The 20,898-nt window shown below is 48.2% G+C and overlaps 2 protein-coding genes and 1 pseudogene across 2 annotated transcripts in view; 1 reads left to right on the top strand and 2 right to left on the bottom strand.

The window, feature by feature from the left end:
- KCNIP1 (potassium voltage-gated channel interacting protein 1) overlaps positions 1–20,898 on the top strand; it is a 374,830-nt gene that overhangs the window by 6,000 nt on the left and 347,932 nt on the right. The window lies entirely within an intron of this gene.
- LOC111727277 lies at positions 2,937–3,058 on the bottom strand (annotated as a pseudogene).
- KCNMB1 (potassium calcium-activated channel subfamily M regulatory beta subunit 1) overlaps positions 17,889–20,898 on the bottom strand; it is a 9,261-nt gene continuing 6,251 nt past the window's right edge. Inside the window, exon 4 of the mRNA XM_003781954.2 lies at positions 17,889–18,288. Coding sequence (XP_003782002.1) covers positions 18,019–18,288 — 270 coding nt within the window. The 3' untranslated portion in view covers positions 17,889–18,018. The remainder of the gene's footprint in view (positions 18,289–20,898) is intronic.

Raw genomic sequence — 20,898 nt, 5'->3', positions numbered from 1 at the left:
AGGTCAGCAAGGCGGCCACGCCCACCCTCTCCCAGCTTCCCTGTCACTTCTCAGGTGTGCAGGGCCAGGGCAAACACCAGATGCTGAGTGGACTTGTGCCCATGAGGGGACCCTCTCCCTTCTTATGGGACTAGTGTGAGGAGTAATCTTGTCCTTAGGGGAAATACCCAAGGTTTTGGACATAAAAGCAGCCTGGAATTGAGGTATTGTGGTTGTTTCCTAGAATCATCTGCGAAATCAATGACCTTCTCACTAGGTACATTTGAACCTGTGAGATGTTACAATGCCCTCTACCATGGGGAGAATGTCACCCCTTCCATGAGAAGCTCCCCTTGGAAAAAGAGGGAGACCCCACCACCCAAGTCTCTCTAGCTCACTTAACTGGCAGGACTAGCAAGCACCAGGGGCACTTTATGACAGCCCCCCTCCCTGCATCCCTGCTCTGCACACCTGTGCCTGGTCACAGGCAGAAAGCTCCATCACCTAGGCCTTCTGAGCCCATACCTGCCTCTCCAGAGCCAAGCCTGTCAGGGTGGGGAATGTGCTGTTCAGCTCTCTGTGCCCGGTGGCCTCATCCCAGCCCCATCCTTGTCCCTTCATAGCAGGCCCAGCACTTCCTGGTCTATTTTGGCTGTCCAGCTGCTCTCTAGGGGCTGCATAGTCCCATAACCCAGGACGGAGAAGAAGGTGGAACCTCCCACCACCTGCCAAGCTGCCCCTCTTTGGGGCCTCCTAGCCTCTTTCCTCGATAACCTTGATTCCACACAGGAGTTATCTGTTCAGGGCTGCTTCTCCTGACTCTGCTGCACAGATATCCTATTAACTTCAGAACCATGAGGGAGAGGCTAGTTTGTTCCAAATTAACAGTGGCTGGAAATGGGCCCTGCTGGCAGGTGGAGGGTACCGGGGCACCAAGAGGAGCACATCAAATCAGATCTCAGTCAGCCTTCTGGGGCCCAGAAGACCCTTGCCCTGCCACAGGGACCCTCCTCATCTCCAGTCTGCTTGGGGTTACAGAAGCTTCCCTGGTCATGTCTCTCGCCTGACCCTGGGTTCTAAGTCCCTGAGAGCTGCTGCTTCCCAGGGGTGGAGGTGGTGACGTGAAGTAGCCATGGAAGGAAATGAGGTGCCGGCAAAGGAAGCACAGCTCTGGAGCCAGACAGACCTGGGTTCTCATCTGACCTCCTACTGGGACAGACTTGGGCAAACCATTCCTCACCTTGAATTTGTGTTCTTCCCTCAATGGGGCCAATAATGCCCATGGTGCACGTGGCAAGCACAGTGCACAGAGCTGCCCAGAAAAGTCAGGCTCCATCCCCTTCTCTCCTCATAAGACACCGATGCTGTCTCGGACAGGGGAAGCAAGGCCAAGTGGAAAGAAACAGGCTCTGTGGGTCAAGTCCTCTTCCCTGCTCCTACCTACATGTGCTGCTGCTCCCAAGTTGTCCCCCACCCCCAGTCACTCTGATGACAAGTTCTGTAATTTAAAAATTTGTCAACAACTGAAATTATCCTTTTTATTCAGTTGTTTGTATGCTATTGGCCATCCCTCCCGTGAGAAGGGAGCCCTACAGAAGCACTCAGCATGTGGAATTGCCTAAGTGCCTGAAGCACCTGCAGCTGATGACTGTTGAATAAGTGATGAGTCAATGCTCTCCCTGCCTAGCAACATCAGGCCTGTGGAGGCCCTTTTGGCGCTCTGGTCTTTATAAGGCTAGTTCTGGAGCCTCCCACTCCCCATTTCCAGTTCTGAATTTCTGTGCTGGAGTCTGACAGCAGTGACCAGCAGAGTGATCTAGGTGAGATGGGAGGTCAATGCAAGCAAGACCAAAGGCCTGATCCCTGTTCTCATGTTGTTCTCTTGTGCTGTGCCTGGGGGCAGCCCCTCAGAAGTGGGCCCCTGCTGCCTGCCCATCATAGCTTGTCAGATGCTCAGCTAAGGTGAGGATTCCTCCCCAGTGCCCATCTGCACCTCAACCAGGGGGCAGAATAGAGGATGCCACAGAAGGGCAGAGAGCTGGGGAGAAGCAGCAGAGGTGAGGGAATCACACAGGCTCCTTGGGCCAGCTGGAGGAAAGAGGGCCAGGACTCAGACCCAAGGGAAGCCGTTTTCCATCACCTGTGACCACCCTGTCTATACCGCTCATCAGTATGCGGTCAAAGGGCAGAGGAAAGTCTCCCTCCTCCGTCCAGATGAGGCCTCTCTGCCTTACGCCACCAAGGTTCCCTTTGGTGTTCTTTGAGGTGCAAAGAGTAACAGCTTTGGAGCCAGACCTGGATTTCAGTCCAGATCCTCACATTTGATTTCCGTCTTGTCCATTCAGGTCACTGTAACAAAATACTGTGGACCGAGCGGCTTGTACAGCAGAAATTCATCTCTCACAGTTCTGGAGGCTGGAAGTCTGGAGTTAGGGTGCCAGCCTGGCCAGGTTCCAGTGAGGGCCTCTTCCTGGTTTACAGATAGCATCTTCTCACATGGAAGAAGGAAACTGAGCCGGTTCTTTGGTCTCTTCTTCTAAGGCCATTAATCTCATTCAGTAGGTCTCTACCTTCATGACCCAATCACCTCAAAAACTATCAGGGTGGGGGTTAGGGACCTCGCAGGGACACAAACATTCAGCCCATTGCATTGAGCAAATAGCTTCCCTTTCTGGGCCTCAGTGTCTTCCTCTCTAAAGTGAGGGAGCTGGCCAGGCACCATGGCTCACGCCTATGATCCTAGCACTCTGGGAGGCCGAGGCAGGTGTATTGCCTGAGCTCAGGAGTTCAGGATCAGCCTGAGCTAGAGTGAGACCCTGTCTCTAAAAAAAATAGCCAAGGCATTGTGGCCCCTGCCAATAGTCTGCTGGGGCTGAGGATAGAGGATAGCTTGAGCCTAAGAGTTTGAGGTTGCTGTGAGCTACGACACTACAGCACTCTACTGAGGGAAAAAATGTGAGTGAGAGCTTATCTCAAAAAAAATAAAATAAAACAAAATGAGGGAGCTGCTGATTTCAATTAGTAATAATCGCACCTCGGATAAACCTCATTGGCTACGATACTGCCACTGCGCAAAGCTAGGGAGTTGCTGATTTCAAAGGTGCCTTTTAGCTTTGGAATTTTAAGAGTGAATAACAAAATTGCACTGACTCTACTGACGTGGTATAATCTTCTGATGGCACCTGCTGTGAGCCCAGCATTGCCCAAGCACTCATACCTACCTTTGTTTATTTAATGTGCATAAGAATCCTAGAAGATGGAGAGCTCTAATCAACCCCATTGGCAGATATGAAGACTGAGCTTTACAGAGGGGAAGGGTCTTGGAGTCATACAGCCATCATGGGGCACAGCCAGAACCAGAGGCCCAGGCTGTCTGTCTCCAAATCTTAGCTTTCACCACCCTCCCCAGCACACCCCCATTACAAGTCCTCTACTTTTAAAAATTAGATCCAGGGTAATAAGGCAGCAAAGACAACCTGTTCAGCCAAGAGACAATACACACTCTTGTTCCAGAAATCAGTTTCAGGGCTTCCATTCTGAGTAAAGAAGCCCACTCCAGCAGAATGCCCTCTGAGACCTGAGCCCCCCAAACATTATCCATAGGTCACCTTTACAGTCAGACAATGAAAACCGTGACAGAGCTGGCCTGACAGCCAAGGCTGCATGAGGTGGAAGAAAGAAACTCCACCCAGCAAGCATTTCCAGCTGGACGATGTATTTCTAGTCTGGCCCATTCTCATTTCTTCCTGGAATGAGTTTGTCCAAATGCTGAAGCAGAGAATTGGGCAGAAGTGAAGGCGAGAGGTACAATATTGGGGACTCACATCTGAGAAGCTGGTGTTATCCTACCCCAATTTTCTTTCTGTAATCTTTTGATTAACCCTGGGCCAGTTTGGGTGACATTTTTCAAACCATCTGTGCTTGGCATGCCAGGCTAAGCCCAGGCTTGCCGCTTGATATCTGCAAACATCATCTTGGAATTGGCTGTCACTTTCAGCCTGGGATGTCTCTAAGCCGTGAAACATAGTGGATTACAGTATGGTTCATATCCTTGTGCTGAATAATTCCACCATGCCCCATGGTCTAACAGCTGTCATTACAAACTCTTCAGGAAACATAAGAAGAATGATAATTGCCACCATCCCTTGATTGCTATTTATTTGCTTGAGGCTTTGCAAGGATCCCTACCTTCATTCTAGCCCTACCTCTGGTGAGTTACCTGCTTTTACTCCAAACTAGAGGCTTGGAGAGGTGGAAAAATTTGCCAACATCACAAACCCAGAGCTATGACTTAAACAGACCATTAAATCCTTCAGTACCATCACCCTCTGCTATAGACAAAATAGTGCCCCCCACCCCCCCAAAATCCTATGCTGAAGCCCTAACCCCCAATGTGATTGTATTTGGAGGTAAGGCCTTGAAGGAGGTACTTAATGTTAAGTGGGGTCATATGGGTAGGACCCTCAATTCAGCAGTCCTTATAAGAAGAGGCAGTGCACACACACAGAGGAAGGCCACGTGGGGCCATGAGGAGGAGGTGGCCAACTACAAGCCAGGAAGAGAACCTTTACCAGTTCTTGACCTTGGACTTGTTCTTGGACTTCCAGCATTCAAAACTGTCAGGTGATCCATTTCTGTTATTTAACCGCCCAGTCTGCGGTATTCTGTTATGGCAGCCCAAGTATACTAATATAGCCCCACAGATAATTCTTTGCCCAGCACCCTATTCCATAGTTTTTATTGTAATAAATATATATATTATGACATTTATTATTTTAACCATTTTTAAATGTGAAGCTCAGTGGCATTAAATATATTCACATGCTGTACCACCATCCATTTCCAGAATGTTTTTTTGCAAAACTGAAACTCTGTGCTCATTAAACCCTGACTCCCCGTTTCCCCCTCCCCCACCCTCTGGGAACCACTGTTCTATTTTATGTCTCCGTAAATCTGACTACTCCAGCTTTCTCGTGTAAGTGGCATCGTAACAGTATTTGTCTTTCTGAGTCTGGCTTATTTCACCTAGCACGGTTGTCCTCAAGGTATATCCGTGGGTCAGAATTCCCTGCCTTTTTATGGCTGAACAGTATGCCATCGTATGCTTAGGCCGCAATGTGTTTACCCATCCGTCCTTCCCTCCGTGGACCATTTACATTTTTAAAAATACAGAACAGATGACACAGGCCCCCCCCCTGAAAACTATCTCCAGTGGTTTTCTGACACATTTAGAGTCAAATGCAGATACCTCTCAGGGGCCTCTGGGCTCTGCAGGATCTGTCTTCTGCACTTCTGTCCCCGTCCTCTCTTCTCCCTCCCCCTCTATCCCACCCAGCTTATGCACCCCGACCCCAGACCATGTTGCTGTTGTTGGGACACCAGCTCCTCATGGACTTCACAGTCCCTGTCTGGACCCTGGACTCTGGTAACCCATCTCCCCCTCCTCATCTGCCACCACACATCCCCTAACCCCGCCTTGTTTCCCTGGGTAGCACTGCTTCTGCAACTGCAGTACACATTTATTCACTTGGTTTGGGATTTTTGTTCTAGTTTGTATTGAAATTGTCTGAGAGTGATATGGAGTTGATTATCCAGTCAAGCTAATTAGCACGTCCACCTCTTCTCCTAGCTACCCTTGTGTGTAGGTAAGAACACTTGAGATCTACTCTCTTAGCAAACTTCAAGCATACTAGATGGTCTTAGGAACTGCGGTCTCCATGCTGTATGTCAGCTCTCTAGAATTTGTTCATTCTCTGTAACTGAAGCTTCCTGCCCTCTGACCAGCATCTCCCTATTCTCCACTCGTTTATGATCCAGCTCATCCACTCAGAGTCCAGCTGAGAGACAGCAGGGACTTGGTCCTGGCCATCGGTTCTTTCCCAGCTCCTGGCACAGGGCTGGGCACAGAGTAGGCTCTTAGTGGGAGCTGAGAGGGCAACCCAGCAGATGGGAAGCCCAAGGCCCAGGGGAAGGCTACCCAGCAAGCCAGCAAACACTGGCCCTTGAATCTGGGTTTCCCAATCTTCTTTCCAGTCCCCATAGGCTTGGACCTGTCCACCCTGTAAAGTCCCCAGTTCTGCATCCTGCCTTCCCAGTTCCATCTGTCCAGCCACACTTACCCTCTGGCAAGGGCTCTAGTGTTCCTGCATCTAGAACATGAGGGTTTAAGACAGCCATCTTGCTCCTCAGGCTACCATCCCAATATTTGCTCTCCTCCACCATTGCAACTGGTAGGCTCTTTAGGTAACCTGTGATTTGTTGTGCCACTGGGAAAGCCTGATGGTTTCCAGTGTGCTTGCTGTCTGTTCCACTTAGCAGATAGTCTCCTCTGTGAGGGTGGGAAGGGAGTAGCCTGCCACCAGGGATGGCTCTGGGGGCTACAGACACAGCTGACTCCCCTGCCTATCTTCCCTTCCAGCCTTGGGGACTTCAGGACCTTCTGGGAACACAGCTTTTGGAGTTCATCAGATACCAAATCCAATGCCACTACTTACAGGTTGTATGAGCTTGGGAAGTCCAAGGAAGTCACTCCTTTGAACCTTGTTTTCTCTTCTGTAAAATGGGCACAGTAATCTCCATATCTCAAGTTTTAACAAAGTAAAATACTTGAAGTATTTAGTGCAGTGTTTGTGTACTTTAAGGGTTCAACAAATGAGGGGAGGTGTTTTTGTTTTTACTTGCTGTTGTTGTTTGTAAGCTCTGAGTTTAATCTCTTCTCATGCCTTCTAGTTAAACTGCGGATCTCGGGCATCGCCTGTGGCTCAAAGGAGTAGGGTGCCGGTCCCATATGCTGGAGGTGGTGGGTTCAAACCCAGCCACGGCCAAAAGCAGAAAAAAAAAAAACCCCGCGGATCTCCTAGGTCTCAGGAATTGGCTGGTTGACTAAATTCACACACGTGGGTCAGGAAAGAGTGAGAAGTAATAGTAACATCCCCTTTGCTTCCCCTTTCTCTACCTGGAATCGAAGTGACATGACAAAGGGTCCTACTTTAAGACAGGAGAGCCAACGCTTCATTGGGAGAAGGAGCTTCACACTCAGAACTTTTAACACCTGTGCACTGGTTAGTCCAGCCCTTCCCCCACCCTATCACACCGTCCCCCACTCACAGCCACTTTTTTCCTACAGGTGAGAAACAGGAATCCTTGCAAAGCCTCAAGCAAATAAATAGCAATCAAGGGATGGTGGCAATTATCATTCTTCTTATGTTTCCTGAAGAGTTTGTAATGACAGCTGTTAGAACAGTAAAATCTTCACCTTGTCTGATCCACGTGGGCACCAGCAGAAGGGGGTGGCAGAGGCCTAAGACCTGACTGCTGCTGAAGTCACCTGTGGCCTAGGTCAGAGTCCCCTGTGGACATCTCCACCCTGGAGGGGAGGAGCTGGTGCAAAGCGCCAGGCCCACAGGCCGGCAAGCCCTGGCAGCTCACTTAACACTTTGCTAATTAAAGGCTGAAAACAGAAGAGTTTTTGCTACTGGCTACCAGCTACTGGCCTTCTGACTCACATGGCACCATGACAGAGAAAGAAAGCAGGTCCACGGCTCCTCCTTGTTCATTACCTCTTGGACTTTACATCTGCCCCAGGCAGCTGCTGAGAGCCTGAAGGGGGTCAGACTGTGACTGGAAGTCAGGCCACAGCGTATAGTGACCAGCACAAGACTGCTCTGAGTGCTCCACCCACAGCGTCCTCAATGTACTGGTGGGGAAACTGAGGCCAGAGCAAGGAAAGCCTTTGAACAAGGTACCCTGGAGTCATAGCCTCCTCTGGCTGGTATCTGGGGGCACAGAGACCAAGGGTGACCTGGGCATGCTAGAGGTGGTAGCCACCAAGCAGGTGGCTCTTCATGTTCGCACAGTCCATTTCTCAGAGTCTAAATCCAGCCAAGACCCCTCCCCTCTTTGCTTCATCTCTGAACTCTTACCCTGGTAGCCTCAGCCCTAGGGGGACTCCCAAGTCTCTGTCCCTTGCTTTGGCACTTTTCTTAAGCTCTGGGCCTACAGGTGACTCTTTGGCTGGGCAAGGAGCTTGTTAGAGGGCAGGGACGCATCTTAAGTTATTCAAGCACAAGGTCTGGCACAGAGTATGGGCTCAAGGGATGGACGGAGGGAATGAGAGAGGAAATGGGGGTTAGGAGAGATCGCCAGACCCTTCTATCTGAATGTCCCCCCAGAGCCTCTACTCAACCTTTATAAACTAAAGCAAACCTCTCTCTCCTGGCTTCACCATTTCTCTTTATATGTCCCCAGGCTTGAACCTTAAGTTACCTCCCGTGTGTCACTCGCTGTCCATGCTCAGTGCTGGCCCTAGAATCCAAACCCTTATCATGTCTTTGCTGTGACAGCCTACACACTGAATTTCTTCTTGTTTCTCCCCCTCCTGTCTCCTCTATACCATGGCTGGCCAAAGAGATGTTCCACCCAATCCTTTGGCCCAGGAGCCCTACTTCTAGAATGTATTCTAAGCAAATCATCAGAGATACGCACACGGACTTTTAAGGACTATTTAATAACATACCAAAATGCTGCAGATATAATATCAAGAAAAGCAGGAGCTGTGTACCTCATATGGTTCTAATCATGAGTAGATTAGATGTGTATGGACAAAGTAAAATTAGAAAAGAAATAAGCTGAAATATTAGTGAGGGTTTTACCTGGGATTAAGGAATAGTTTTTAGAGTTCTTCTTGATACTTCTCTGTATCTTCTAAATACATAGCCATACTCTCCCAGAAATATCCATATTTAATCAGAAACTATAAGGATTTTCTTCGCTGACTATGCCTCTTTAATTTTGTCATTTTCCTGAATACCATCAGTAAAGGTTATATTTTCACTGCTGTCATATCACTGGCTGTCCCATTTCATGTCAGAGCACAGCCCACACTACCAAGCCTGCCCCTCCCAGAGAGCCCCCAGTCTCAGCCCACTTGCTGCTGTATGTGGACATCCTCTTCTGGCCAAACTGCTCCCTATATGGTTTCCAAACCAGGCCTGTGTTTATGGTCCTGAACCTATCTCACAAATGGTCCAGGAACACACACACACATGCACACCAGCACAGAAAGAGGGAGTGCGAACATAGCAAGATGCTGGTGATCCCTGGGGAATCAAAGCATGCTTAAAATTTTGCAGCTCTTCTGTACTATATAGAAGTGCAGAAGTACTTTATTTTCCCAAATAAAAATCTGGGGAAGCAAAGGAGCAGTTTGATATAGTCTTTACAGGCACAGGCTCTGCATGAAATCACATCCCTGTCCCACAGCCTAATAATTGGGCAGTAGGACAATTACTGTCCAATTGGGCATTGGACAAGGCACTTACTTTCTAAGACTCAGATTCTTCATCAGTAAAATAAGGATAATGAAAATCATAGTGTATGATTTCCTACAGGTGTCTGGAGGATGCGATGAATGTGTGTAAAGGGCTTGGCAAAGAGTCTGGCACACCCTTGATCTGGTAAACTGGTAATATCAGTGTTAAATACCAGAATCACATTCTTAACTATAAATGTATTCATAATACTTCCTAGTTCTCAGCGCTACTCACCCCAGGACAACTGGGTAAAATGCTGGGGCTTTGGAATCTTTTGCTTGCATGATTCTCTTTCTGCCTCTGGCCTCAGAAGCTGCTACAATACGGTGTCAGTCCTGCTGGTGTCCATAACTCCAGTTCCTGGCACAGAAAAAGCACCCAATAAACACCAAAACCCAAAATGAGGAACCTGAAGGGTTCAAACTGTACTTTTGAGAAAAAAGAAAGTTCTTTTCATCAGGTACAAGTTGTGCTGATGCAGCCACCGTATTCCCACGGGTTCTTTGAGATAAGGCATCACCTTGATAAATTAGCTGTGGATAAGGCATCCTGCAGTTGGCATAGAAAAGCAATTTAATTTTCAATTAAGCCTGATTTCTGTGCCAGGGGGCTAGCCTGCCTCTGCTGAGAGGATTATTCTGGCCAGACCGACCATCATCCTGGGTGATGATCCTCCCGTGAAGTGAACTCTCAAGAGAATGGGTCCTTTGATCCTCGGATGTGGCCCCTGGGTGCAGGACTGCTTTTCCTTAGGAATTAAGTTTATACAAGTAGATTCAGGAAATTCAAAGCAAAGACTGTCAGTCCATCCCTGGCAGAAACTTTCAAGACAGAGTATAGCTAGATGGATGGAGAGGGAGGCAAGGCAGTTCTCATTCATGCCCATAAAGAGAGGTGAGAAAAGGGGACAGTATGGAATCCTTTGAGCCTGAGCCAAAAAAAAAAAAAAAAAACCCTGAAGTTTTGATGGAAGAAGACACACTTCCTGAGAGAGAGTGAACATTTGTGAAACATCTGGGCAGAGTACTTCACGTTCATTATTGCACTGAATCATTGCAAGTACCCTATAAAACACACAACGACAGAGTCTTTTTCCAATTGAGAAAAGTGAGATTCAGGGAGATTAAAAAGAACTTCTCAAGGTCCTAGGCAAGCTAGATTTGAACTATGAGTTTTTACTGAGATAGGCTCCTTTCCGAGGACAAATACAAAAACATAGTTTAAGGTGTTAACGTCATACGTATCTGAAACTTATCTCCCAAAATTGTAAGAACAAGAAAGAGGCCTTTAAAACATGTTCTGAGAGACCGTGGAAATGAATTGTGTCTGAGCCTGCTTGGGCAAGCCCTCTGCGGGAAGGGCGACCACGGCACTTTCCTTTCGGTTTTCTCACATCTGCCCCGATGGGTGATATCTGAGAATGGGGTGCAATGGCCCAGCATTACCGGGAGGCTCACATGAGGTCAGGAGCTTGCCCAGACAGCTCTGGCTGCTTCATATCAGTGGGGTTCTAGCTTGTAGTTCCGGGAATTTCAATTCCACAGGTTAGAAAGAACCAACGGAGGGAAGGAGAGCACATGGTCAGCAGAGGCACAGACAACTACACAGTCAAGAAGATGGTGCCTGGGCCGATTTTTATTAATGGTACAAAGAGAGGTCTCTAAGGCAATGTCTAAATAAGCACACTTTCAACTACTGGGCACATTCTAAAGCGGATTATTAAACCAATGGTTTGGGAACACTTGGAAAGAAAGCACAGATCAACAAGAGAAGTTCTACTTTTTCAGAGAGTGAACAGTCCAAGAGACAGCTACCACCATAGCAAGCCTGTGCGTCTGATGAGCTGTGGGCTGGAGACTGTGGATTCCAACAGCTTACAGCTGACCTCCTGACCCCATCAGCCTTGGCAGTGCCCACAGCATAACCTTTGCAGGGATTTTCCAAGTCCTTGCACTTGGGCAATAATCCCAAGTGACTCTCGAGGTGAGGTTCTGGAGAGTCCTTCTAAGAGCTTGGGCACTGTGGGGAGGTACCCAGAGGCACTTACCAAGCTCTCAGCTTGATCAGCACTTTTCACTTTTGACGTGGGGTAGAGACTATAAAACAGGATTCCCAGTGGTTACAGAGAAGTCTGAAGTCACACCATCTAGATTTGAATCTCAACTCTGCTATTCACTAACTTCTGACCCGTGGCAAATTAAATCCCTTCCTTGTGCTTCAGTGGCCTCACTGATAAAATGGAAATACTGGGAATAACCTCAAAGATGTTGTTAGCATTAAATGAGCTGTGCCGGGAAAGACTTGGCCAGGTCCTGGTGTACCAGTAGGTGCTCAGCACATGTGAAGTCCTATTACTATTGGGAATGACAGATTCTTGTACAGGGAGTGATTAGCTAAATATGCCCCCAAATGGAAGTGGCTACATCTTGTTACATAGTAGAATGAGTTACTCACTAAAAGAGGTGCTAAGGCAGATTGTCTCTAGAAAGAAATGCTATAGAGAGGGTGTGAGTGTTTTCCCTGATGCTTCTGACAGCAAATGAGAAAGATTTTCCCTCCTGATCTGAACCAGTTCTGACACCAACTGGGTGTCCTACAATTTATTTCAATGTGAACACTAATTACTCAAAGTTAGCCCAGTCCACACAGATTAGGGGGCCAGTCTTACAAGACTGTCTCATTCAGAGGCCAGTCACATACAGTGTGGCTGTCACACTTCTGCTTAACTGGGGTTCCCATGACTTCCCTCCACCCCAGTATGATAATTTTCTACAGTGACCCACAGAACTGAGGAAAACACTTTACCTAATATTGCTGCTAGTTTATTATAAAGGGTACAACTCAGAAATAGCCAAGCAGAAGAGATGCATAGGGCAAGGTATGGGGGTGGGGTGCAGAGTTTCCATGCCCTTTCTCAGTACTTTGAAGGGTTCACCAACTCAGAAGCTCCCCCAGACCCCGTCACTTAGGGATTTTCATGGAGATTTAATTATATAGGCATGATTGTTAACTCACTGACTTTTGGCGGTTAAACTCAGCCTCCAGCCCCTCTGCCCTCCACAAAGCTTGTGGAGTGGGGCCGAAAGTTCCAGTTTCCAATCAAGGTGTGGTCCTTCTTTGAGCAGCCCCCAAGCTGAATGTCTATAGGCCCAGCAAGGGTTGCCTCATTAGGACAAAACAGGCTCCTATCGCCTCATCACTCAGGGGATTCCAAAAGTTATAGGAGCTCTGTGCCAAAGACCAAATATTTTTATGTGATACCACAGAAGATTCAGAAGATTCAAGCGTGAAATAGAAAGTGGGTGGCACTAGATGATCCCTAGTCTCTTACTGACCCTTAGAAAATGAGACTTTGTATTTGAATTTGTGAAATCAATGGGGAGAGTGGTGGAACAGCAAGGCCTGGAGAGCTGAGACAGGACAACTCCATGCAGCATCTCACGGGGCATGGGATAGAAGGTGTGTATTTTTTAGTTTTTTTGAGACAGAGTTCCACTACATCACCCTGGGGAGAGTGCTGTGGCGACACAGCTCACAGCAACCTCAAACTCTTGGATTTAAGCAATTCTCTTGCCTCAGCCTCTTACGTAGCTGGGGCTACAGGTGCCCACCATGACACCTGGCTGTTGTTGTTGTTGTTGTTGTTGTTGCAGGCCTCATTGTTGTTTAGCTGGCCTGAGCTGGGTTCAAACCTGCCAGCCTCGGTGCACATGGCCGGCACCATAACCTCTCTGCTACGGGCACCAAGCCAGACGGTGTGTCTTGAAGCTGCAGATGCTTAGCTGGCCCCTGCTTCTATTTAACGTGTCTTAGGGATGGGGAGGTTGGTATGGGATGATGGAGATTATGGGCAATCAAGGTCCACCTAAGCTACCTTTGGCTCTGCAGCTGGCGGAGATGGAACAAGCCTGAGGAAGAATCCCAAAGCTGGTCCAACACACAGTGTGGGGTTGTTTGCTTTGCAGACTTATCCCTCGTTCCCCATCTCCCAGGTCCTTTAAGGAAGTTGGCTGACACACACGCATGTCATATGGGGCGGGGAGAGAGCTATGGAAACCTAGGAAGAAACTCTGCATTAGAGTTGACAGGACAAGGATCCGGAAAAGCACTGTGGTTAGGAAGATAATCCATCACCTCTCCATCTGTGGAAGCAGGAACTGCGAGCCAGGAATGATCCAGAAAACTGAAGCCCTTTTCCTGGCCCCTAGTGGGGCTCTGACAGAGTTTAAGGGAGAATGTCAGATTTCCGCAGGGCGTGGAGTGGGAGGGACCTGGAGGCCTTATCCCAGGATACTTGAGACCAGCAGTTATGAATCTTTTCAGTCTCAGGATCCCTTTACACCCTTGAAAAATAGTAAGAATCCAATGAGTTTGGAGGTATCCCCTTTTAGGAATTAAACTAAGAACTTGAAAAATATTTAAAGTTAATATTTAATTTTATTTATTTTAAAGTGGTAATAAATCCATCATGTGTCAATAACAATAACGTATTTTTTTGTGAAAAACAATTATAGTTTCCAAAATAAACTTATATTGAGAGAAGTGGCATTGTTTTACATTTTTGGTAAATCTTTAAATGTCTGACTTAATAAAGGCAGCGGGAATCTCATAGCCGTCTCTGCATTATCTGTTGTGAGAACATATGTCCTATAACCTCTGGAAAATTCCACTGTACACTCATGGGAGAAAGAGAGTGAAAAATACAAATGATGTATTACCGTTATGACGTTTTACTATTAGGAAAACAGTTTTGACTCTCCAAGCCTCTACTTCAAGAAGTCACTACTCTAGACCTCATGAGTTTCACTGTCTCTCTGATCTTTCTTTGATCGTTTTCTTTCCCCTACGTGTGACAGGGCAGTGGGTGGTGAAGTACAGGACAGTTGCACTTTGTTCAAATTGTATCTTTCCAAATATTTCATAGGATTTAGTGCCCCCAAACATAAGACTAATTCAAAGGACATGGTATATTCTGAGCTAACGGCCAGTATGCCAATTAGTAATAGCATAAGTGAAGTTTGTGATCTTTGTGATCCTTTGACTCAAGGAGTTTTGAATGAGGAGAAATCCTGAGTGAATTGCTGATTTAGAGGGGAGCTGGTATCATTTCAGTAAATCACAAAAACGATAGTATATTAATATTTTCATATTACACTATTATAAGTTTTCAAGATTCAGGCTCTTCACTGTGAAGAGAGAAGCCGGTGAGAGGCAGGTGAGAGGCAGGAAGGGGGAATGGCAGGGACAGAGCTATAGCTCTGTGAAGGCAGCATTTCTACCCATGGAGAGTAGATACGCTATAAATGTGAAGTGAAATCTTTGCCCCCTGAGATCTTCACAAACAGAAGTTACCCTCCTTTCTTTCATTCCTCTAATCGTGGCCTGAGTGGATGAGCTGAAACTTTGTCTAAGGCCTGGCACTGTTAGGTCACTCCACTGGGTTCTTTCCTCCCCGAGTCTGGTGCTCAGAGCGCCTGGCCTCTGATCTCCACTGTGGTGTCTGAAATCTGGGGGAGGGTTGACGGGAGGGGGTGCAGGTGCACCTCTCCAGGTGTGAATCACTGGCTCGTGAGAGGACAAGCAAAACGGTGGAAAGCACACACATCAGCAGAGCAGTTTGTGAGGAACTGACCAGGACTCTCTGCTCTCAGACAGCTATTATTCCACAGAACACTTATTCAGGTGTCTAACTCCATCATGCCTACATGCCCGTTATTTCACGCTCATCCTGGGCAGGGGGTTCTGTGAGCAGCAGCAGACAGGTGTGGTATTTGGGGGAAGACCAGTCTCTGTTGACAGGAGGAAGACATTTGTCTCAAGCAAACGACAGTCGTCATTAATAATGCACAAGGTGGTGGGGGCGAGTCATCATCACATACTAATTTTTCTAAAGGAGCATTATCTTTCCCCCTGCAGGAGCTGTTTGGATATTCTGAGCTTCACGTAGTTTAGTCCCAAACGTAGATGTGTGGAAACCATGTGCAAAGTAGAACCTGTAAGTCAGACTCTTGGCTGGGACTTTCTTTCTTTTTTATTTAAACTTAAAAGTGTGAGATAATTATGAATTCACATGGAGTTGTAAGAAATAATACAGAGATCCATGGACCTTTTACCTTATTTCCTCCAATGAAAACAACTTGCAGAACTATAGTACAATATCACAGTTCAGACTTTCTTTTTGATTATTTTTTTAAGACAGAGTCTCACTCGGTCACCCAGAGACAGTAAGTGGCTAGAGTGCCGTGGGGTCCTTCTAGCTTACAGCAACCTCCAACTCTTGGGCTCAAATGATGCTCCTGCCTCAGCTTCCTGAGTAGCTGAGACTACAGGTGCCCACCACAACACCCTGCTAGTTTTTCTATTTTTAGTAGAGACGAAGTCTTGTTCTTGCTCAGGCTGGTTTCAAACCCCTGAGCTCAAGCCTCCCTGAGAACTAGGATTACAGGACAATTCAGACTTTCTTAAAAGGTTCAGAGGACCCTTGAGACTTTTCTGACCCCAGAAAGGAAAAACTCCAGGGGAAAGTGAACTGCCTCCCATTGGAACTAAGGTCCATCAGGTAGAAACTGGAGGGCACGGGGGACCTCAGGCTTCCGGGCAGGAAGTGGCAGACGCTGGTGCCGATCCCAGCTCCTCACTTACTGAGTGAGCCTCGGCCACTTACCTTTTAGAGCCTCCTGCCTCCTTGTTGGCTTATATAGCACTTACCATGTGTTGGTCACTGTCCTAGGAAATTTACGTAATAACTCATTTAATACCGACAGCCCTATGATGAAGATAGTATTGCCAGTTCCTATTTTCAAATGAGGTCACCCAGCTAATGAATGGCAGGATTGTATATGTGACCCAGATAGTACACATCCCAAATCCACATTCTTTACCACTGTCTTACATCCTTTTTCCTCATCTATGAGGCAGGATCAGTAGCATCTCACTTCCTATGAGGTTTTTTTTGAGACAGAGCCTCAAGCTGTCCCCCTGGGTTGAATGCCATGGCATCACAGCTCACAGCAACCTCCAACTCCTGGGCTCAAGCGAGTCTCCTGCCTCAGCCTCCCGAGTAGCTGGGACCACAGGTGCCTGCCACAACGCCCGGCTATTTTTTGGTTGCAGCCGTCATTGTTGTTTGGTGGGCCCGGGCTGGATTCGAACCCGCCACCTTGGGTGTACGTGGCTGGTGCCTTAGCCACTTGAGCCACAGGCACCGAGCCTCCTATGAGGTTTTATAAGGCAAACTATGTAGCACAGTGCCAGGCGTATAATCAATACGCACCAGCATGTGTTCCATCGCATCGTCAGTATAACTTCATCCAGAAGTTTCTGAGTTTCCATGACTTACAACCCTGATTAACAACAGCTTCCATTATGGCCACATACTATGTGCCACATCTTCATCCAGCCCTCCCAACTACCCAAAAGGAAGAGTCCCCCATATTGTAGACAAAAATCACCCCAAACAACCAGAGAGAAGAAATCTGGCACAGGTAGAGAAAGGATTCAAAACCCAAGGACTGCGTCTCAGAATTGCAATGCCTGGAGGAACTCTGGGGAGACCAGCCTTCGCCCCCAGCTCAGGACTCACCTGTGGAATAGTCACTTATCTACCATGAAAAGCCTGGTGACAGGGCACTTACTCCCTACACCGTGGCCCTCACACTCAATGCGCGCTGTCAGAATCCCCAGCCACCATTGTTAAGACACACAGCACTGCCCCCACCCACGCAGCTGTTCTGGGTCCTTAGGACCAAGACGGAGGCCCAGGAATGTGCAGCTCTCTCAAGTCTCCTTGGGCCCCCGATCCCGCTGGTCCAAGGACCACACCTTGAGAATCACTGCTCGAGGAAAACATCTTGGGGTGGCTATGGTAGAGGTAAGTCTGAGACAGACTTCCCTGGCAGGTTCAGCACCCAAGTATTTCCCTTCAGTGCAATTCACAAACCCTTGTCTATGTGATCATCTTTCCTCCAGAGAAGGCTCCCATGATTTCATGTTCTCAGCTACCTCTGACTGGACCCGTGAGCAAACTTTCCCTGTCAACATTTCCCAAAATAGCATCTACTGTTGCTTTTCTGATTAAAAATAAACAATACTACCTGCCTATTATTGAAAATTTAGAAAAATACTAAAAATAAAAAGGAGACTATGGGAGAAAATTGAAGTTAACCATCACCCCATTGTTAAAATTTGGATACATTTTGGTATACTTCCTTAAAGCTGTTTGTTATGTTGCATGTTGGAATCTGTTGGATATAGCCCCGAGAATGCTGAGAAGCAGCAGTCATCTAAATGGGCTCTATCAATGGGAGCTGCTATTGTCTTTATTATGGGATTCAGAGAAAGAACTGAGGTTTGCTAAGGACAGCTTCCTGGGTGGGATGGGCAGCCCTTTGAGCCAACAGAGAAAACATAGGCACAGAGGTAATAATCATCATTGTCTGTGGGGTACACAGTGACACAGTCGAAAACAGGTATGAGTCAGTTGACTGGAGAGCTGTAACTGGCCAGCCTGTGTCTGCTAAGGCACTAGGGAGCCATTGCATATTCTTGAGCAGGAAATGACTTAACAAAAGGATTCCCCAAAGGTCAACCAAGTGATATAAGACAGGGTGGAGCGGAAGGGAAGAGCGGGGGTAGGGAAGTGGGGTAGTCATGGGAATGCAAGCGGGGAGCAGCCCTGGGGTCCCACCCAAGGCCCTGTGGTCCAGGCTGTGGTGTGGCATAGATGGGTCTACTTCTGAGCCGCCAGGATGGAGAGGGACTGGTTAAGCTTCACCATAGCGATAATGAGGAGGCCGCCAGTCAGTAGGAAGGTAGGCCAGAAGAGGGAGAAGAGGAGGACCTGGGGCCCATAGAGGCGCTGGTATAGCACACTGGTCTCATTCTCCTGAGTCGTTGAGAAGCAGTAGAAGTCCTGGCGCTTGTGGAACTTGTCTCTGACCTCCTCCACGTCGGCCCGTGCCTTCTGGTAGTTGTCCAGGCTGCGTGGGATGTAGGAGCACTGTAGGGGAGAAGTGATAGCATCCATGGGGTTGAAGGTCCCTGTTTCTCAGGGCCCTTGCCCGGGATGGATGGAGTAAAGGAAAATGCCAGCTTTGGCATTCAGCCACTGGACGAGAGAGTCAGGACTCCAGCCTAAAGCTTGGCAGGCTGTGCAGTGCGCTGGCCTGGAGTGCTTGTTCTCATTTGTGCCATTTGTGTGGGTGGCCCTGAACTGTTCAGTGGACACACTGCACACAGCTGGACATGTGGGCCCTCATTCCAGTCCTGGCTCTGCTTCTACTATGTTTAAGCTCTTAGTCAAATTTCTCACCCTTTCTGAGCCCTGGTATCTCCATCACTTCAATGAGTTAATAGCAAGATTGTCCTCAAAGGATACCATTAAAGAAGGACTCCAAACATACCTGTCTAAGGAAACCAGTGGGTGACACAGGCCAAGTGGGGTCTGTACGTGTATTCAGGGCAGAGATCACGTGCTCAACTGCCTGTGTGGCTTAAGTATGTAACGTGAGTGAAGCAGGCAAGACAATGAGATGACAGGTGCCAAATTTCACTTGCCTTGGTGCCAGGGAAAGTTGTCAGGGAGTGGTGAGGCCTGGGGAAATAGAAAGAACCATCTGCGTCCAGACTGGCAGTCACCACTCCCTCTGGACAACAGAGACTAGGCCAGCCAGAAGATTCAGGTTGGATTGTCAGACTGCTAACATTTCAAGAGAAGTTAGAAAACCTAATTTTAGTGAGAACTCTCACAATTTGAAAATATGGGCAAAAATTCAGATTGAAATGCTTTGAGGTGTCACCCTCTGTGAACCCAACAAAATCTGTTGGCAAGCCAGTATCAGACGGTGGGAAGCAAAGGAAAGAGTGTGCAAAAGAGCTTCATTATGGTTAGGAACCTCTGGCCTGTTCAGATGAGGCCCAGCTGGGAGTTCAACAAAAATGGCACCAAGTGCAATTCCTGGCTTTATCTCTGTTTGGTGCTGGGAGGCCTGAATATTGCCGGTGTGATCCTCTGGGAAATATTCCATAAGTGCGGTCCCTGCCACCACTCGGAGCAGAATGGCTGCAGGGCTGCACAGGTCCCTGCTCACTCTAAATCACTGGGGTGGAACCCAGGAATGTGTGATTTCCTCGTTCACTTAATTTTGAGAGACTTTGTGATGCCTTCCTACACTTAATGAAATCATGTCCAAGATCAAAATGTGTAAAAGTGAGAATGGCAAGCATTGAGCCAGCTTCTCCCCACGGCCGTTTTTTTTTTTTTTTTTTTTTTTTAGAGACAGAGTCTCATTTTGTCACCCTTGGTAGAGTGCTGTGGCGTCACAGTTCACAGCAACCTCCAACTCCTGGGCTTAGGTGATTCTCTTGCCTTAACCTCCCAAGTAGCTGGGACCACAGGCTCCTGCCACAAGGCCTGGCTATTTTTTGTTGCAGTTTGGCCAGGACCAGGTTTGAACCCACCAGCCTTGATATATGGGGCTGGCACCGGAGCCACATGCACTGCCCTCCCCCCACCCTGCCTGTTACTCTCAAGATTTGCTGGAAGGCCCACCCCAAAGCTGTCTGCCTTGGTGACATTCAGTCCAGCATAACAGAGGAGGGTTGCAGTATGATTCTGACAGCCTGAGAAATGGTGTGCTGCATTTAGACGAAGGTCCCCAGCCAGCCAGGAAGTAGCTGAGGCTGGGGAGAAGCTGCCTCCTGAGGAATAAGGCATTCAGAGTTGTTGGGCACTGCAGGGTCCTCAGGAGTCTATAACCCAGAGTCCTGAGCTGAGGGCTACGGGGCCTGGGCCAATGTCCTCAGTGTCTCTGCCTGTGACAGCTATGGAGCCAGACATACTTGGGTTCAATCATCAGTTCTGAGTTGTGTGACCGCAAAGAAGAGGCAGGGGTTATGAGTATGAGCTAATTTGGGTGAGTCGTGAGGTTCTTTCCTCGCTCATGGGGCTAATCATGCTAGTTAGGACAGCGTGGGTCTGACCACCCTGCACTGCCCAAGCCCACTTCTGCCCAATAGCCCCCCAGCACTGTCGTGATCCCACAGCCCCCACCCCACCCCAGGTTCCCTGCCCTTACTCATCCCATCAGCCACCAAACTCTGACTGTCAGCAACCCCTCCCCCCACTACAGGCCCATATCTCCATCAAAGAGGTGGTCCTAGCCTCTCTGTCTAGTGCCTGAACCCTCACAGCTGCCGGCTGTCTCCAGCAGTGGTACCACTCTGATCCTGCCTCCAGGACTCCATTTGCTCACAGCAATGATTCCAAATCTTAAAGTCACCTATGAGCTCCACAAACTGATCTCTGCCTGGAGGGTCTGGTGGGTCTGCTGGAGGCCCCTGGTTTTGTTTCTAATACCCCCAGGTTATTCCAATGCACAACCTGAGTTGAGAGGTCCTGGTTTGCACGCTCACATTTCTGTTCAATGATTCGGTACCCCAGGTCCTCAGGGAACAGATCTCAATCTGCCCTTGCAACCCTTTTCAGCTAGATATACTCCGTATGGGTTATTTTCTGCAGTCAGCCTTCTGATCCCTGTCCCCACCCAGCCCCTGCCTGGGCCCTGCATGCCTTGTTCTATATCCCCTTCCCATGTGTACCCCCTTCACA

This window comes from Otolemur garnettii, unplaced genomic scaffold, assembly GCF_000181295.1.
Source record: "Otolemur garnettii isolate 467f Iridium unplaced genomic scaffold, OtoGar3 scaffold00003, whole genome shotgun sequence".
In the NCBI taxonomy this organism is placed as follows: Eukaryota; Metazoa; Chordata; class Mammalia; order Primates; family Galagidae; genus Otolemur; species Otolemur garnettii.
The sequence above is the reverse complement of the archived record's forward strand: the minus strand, read 5'-3'. Positions and strand labels throughout refer to the sequence as shown.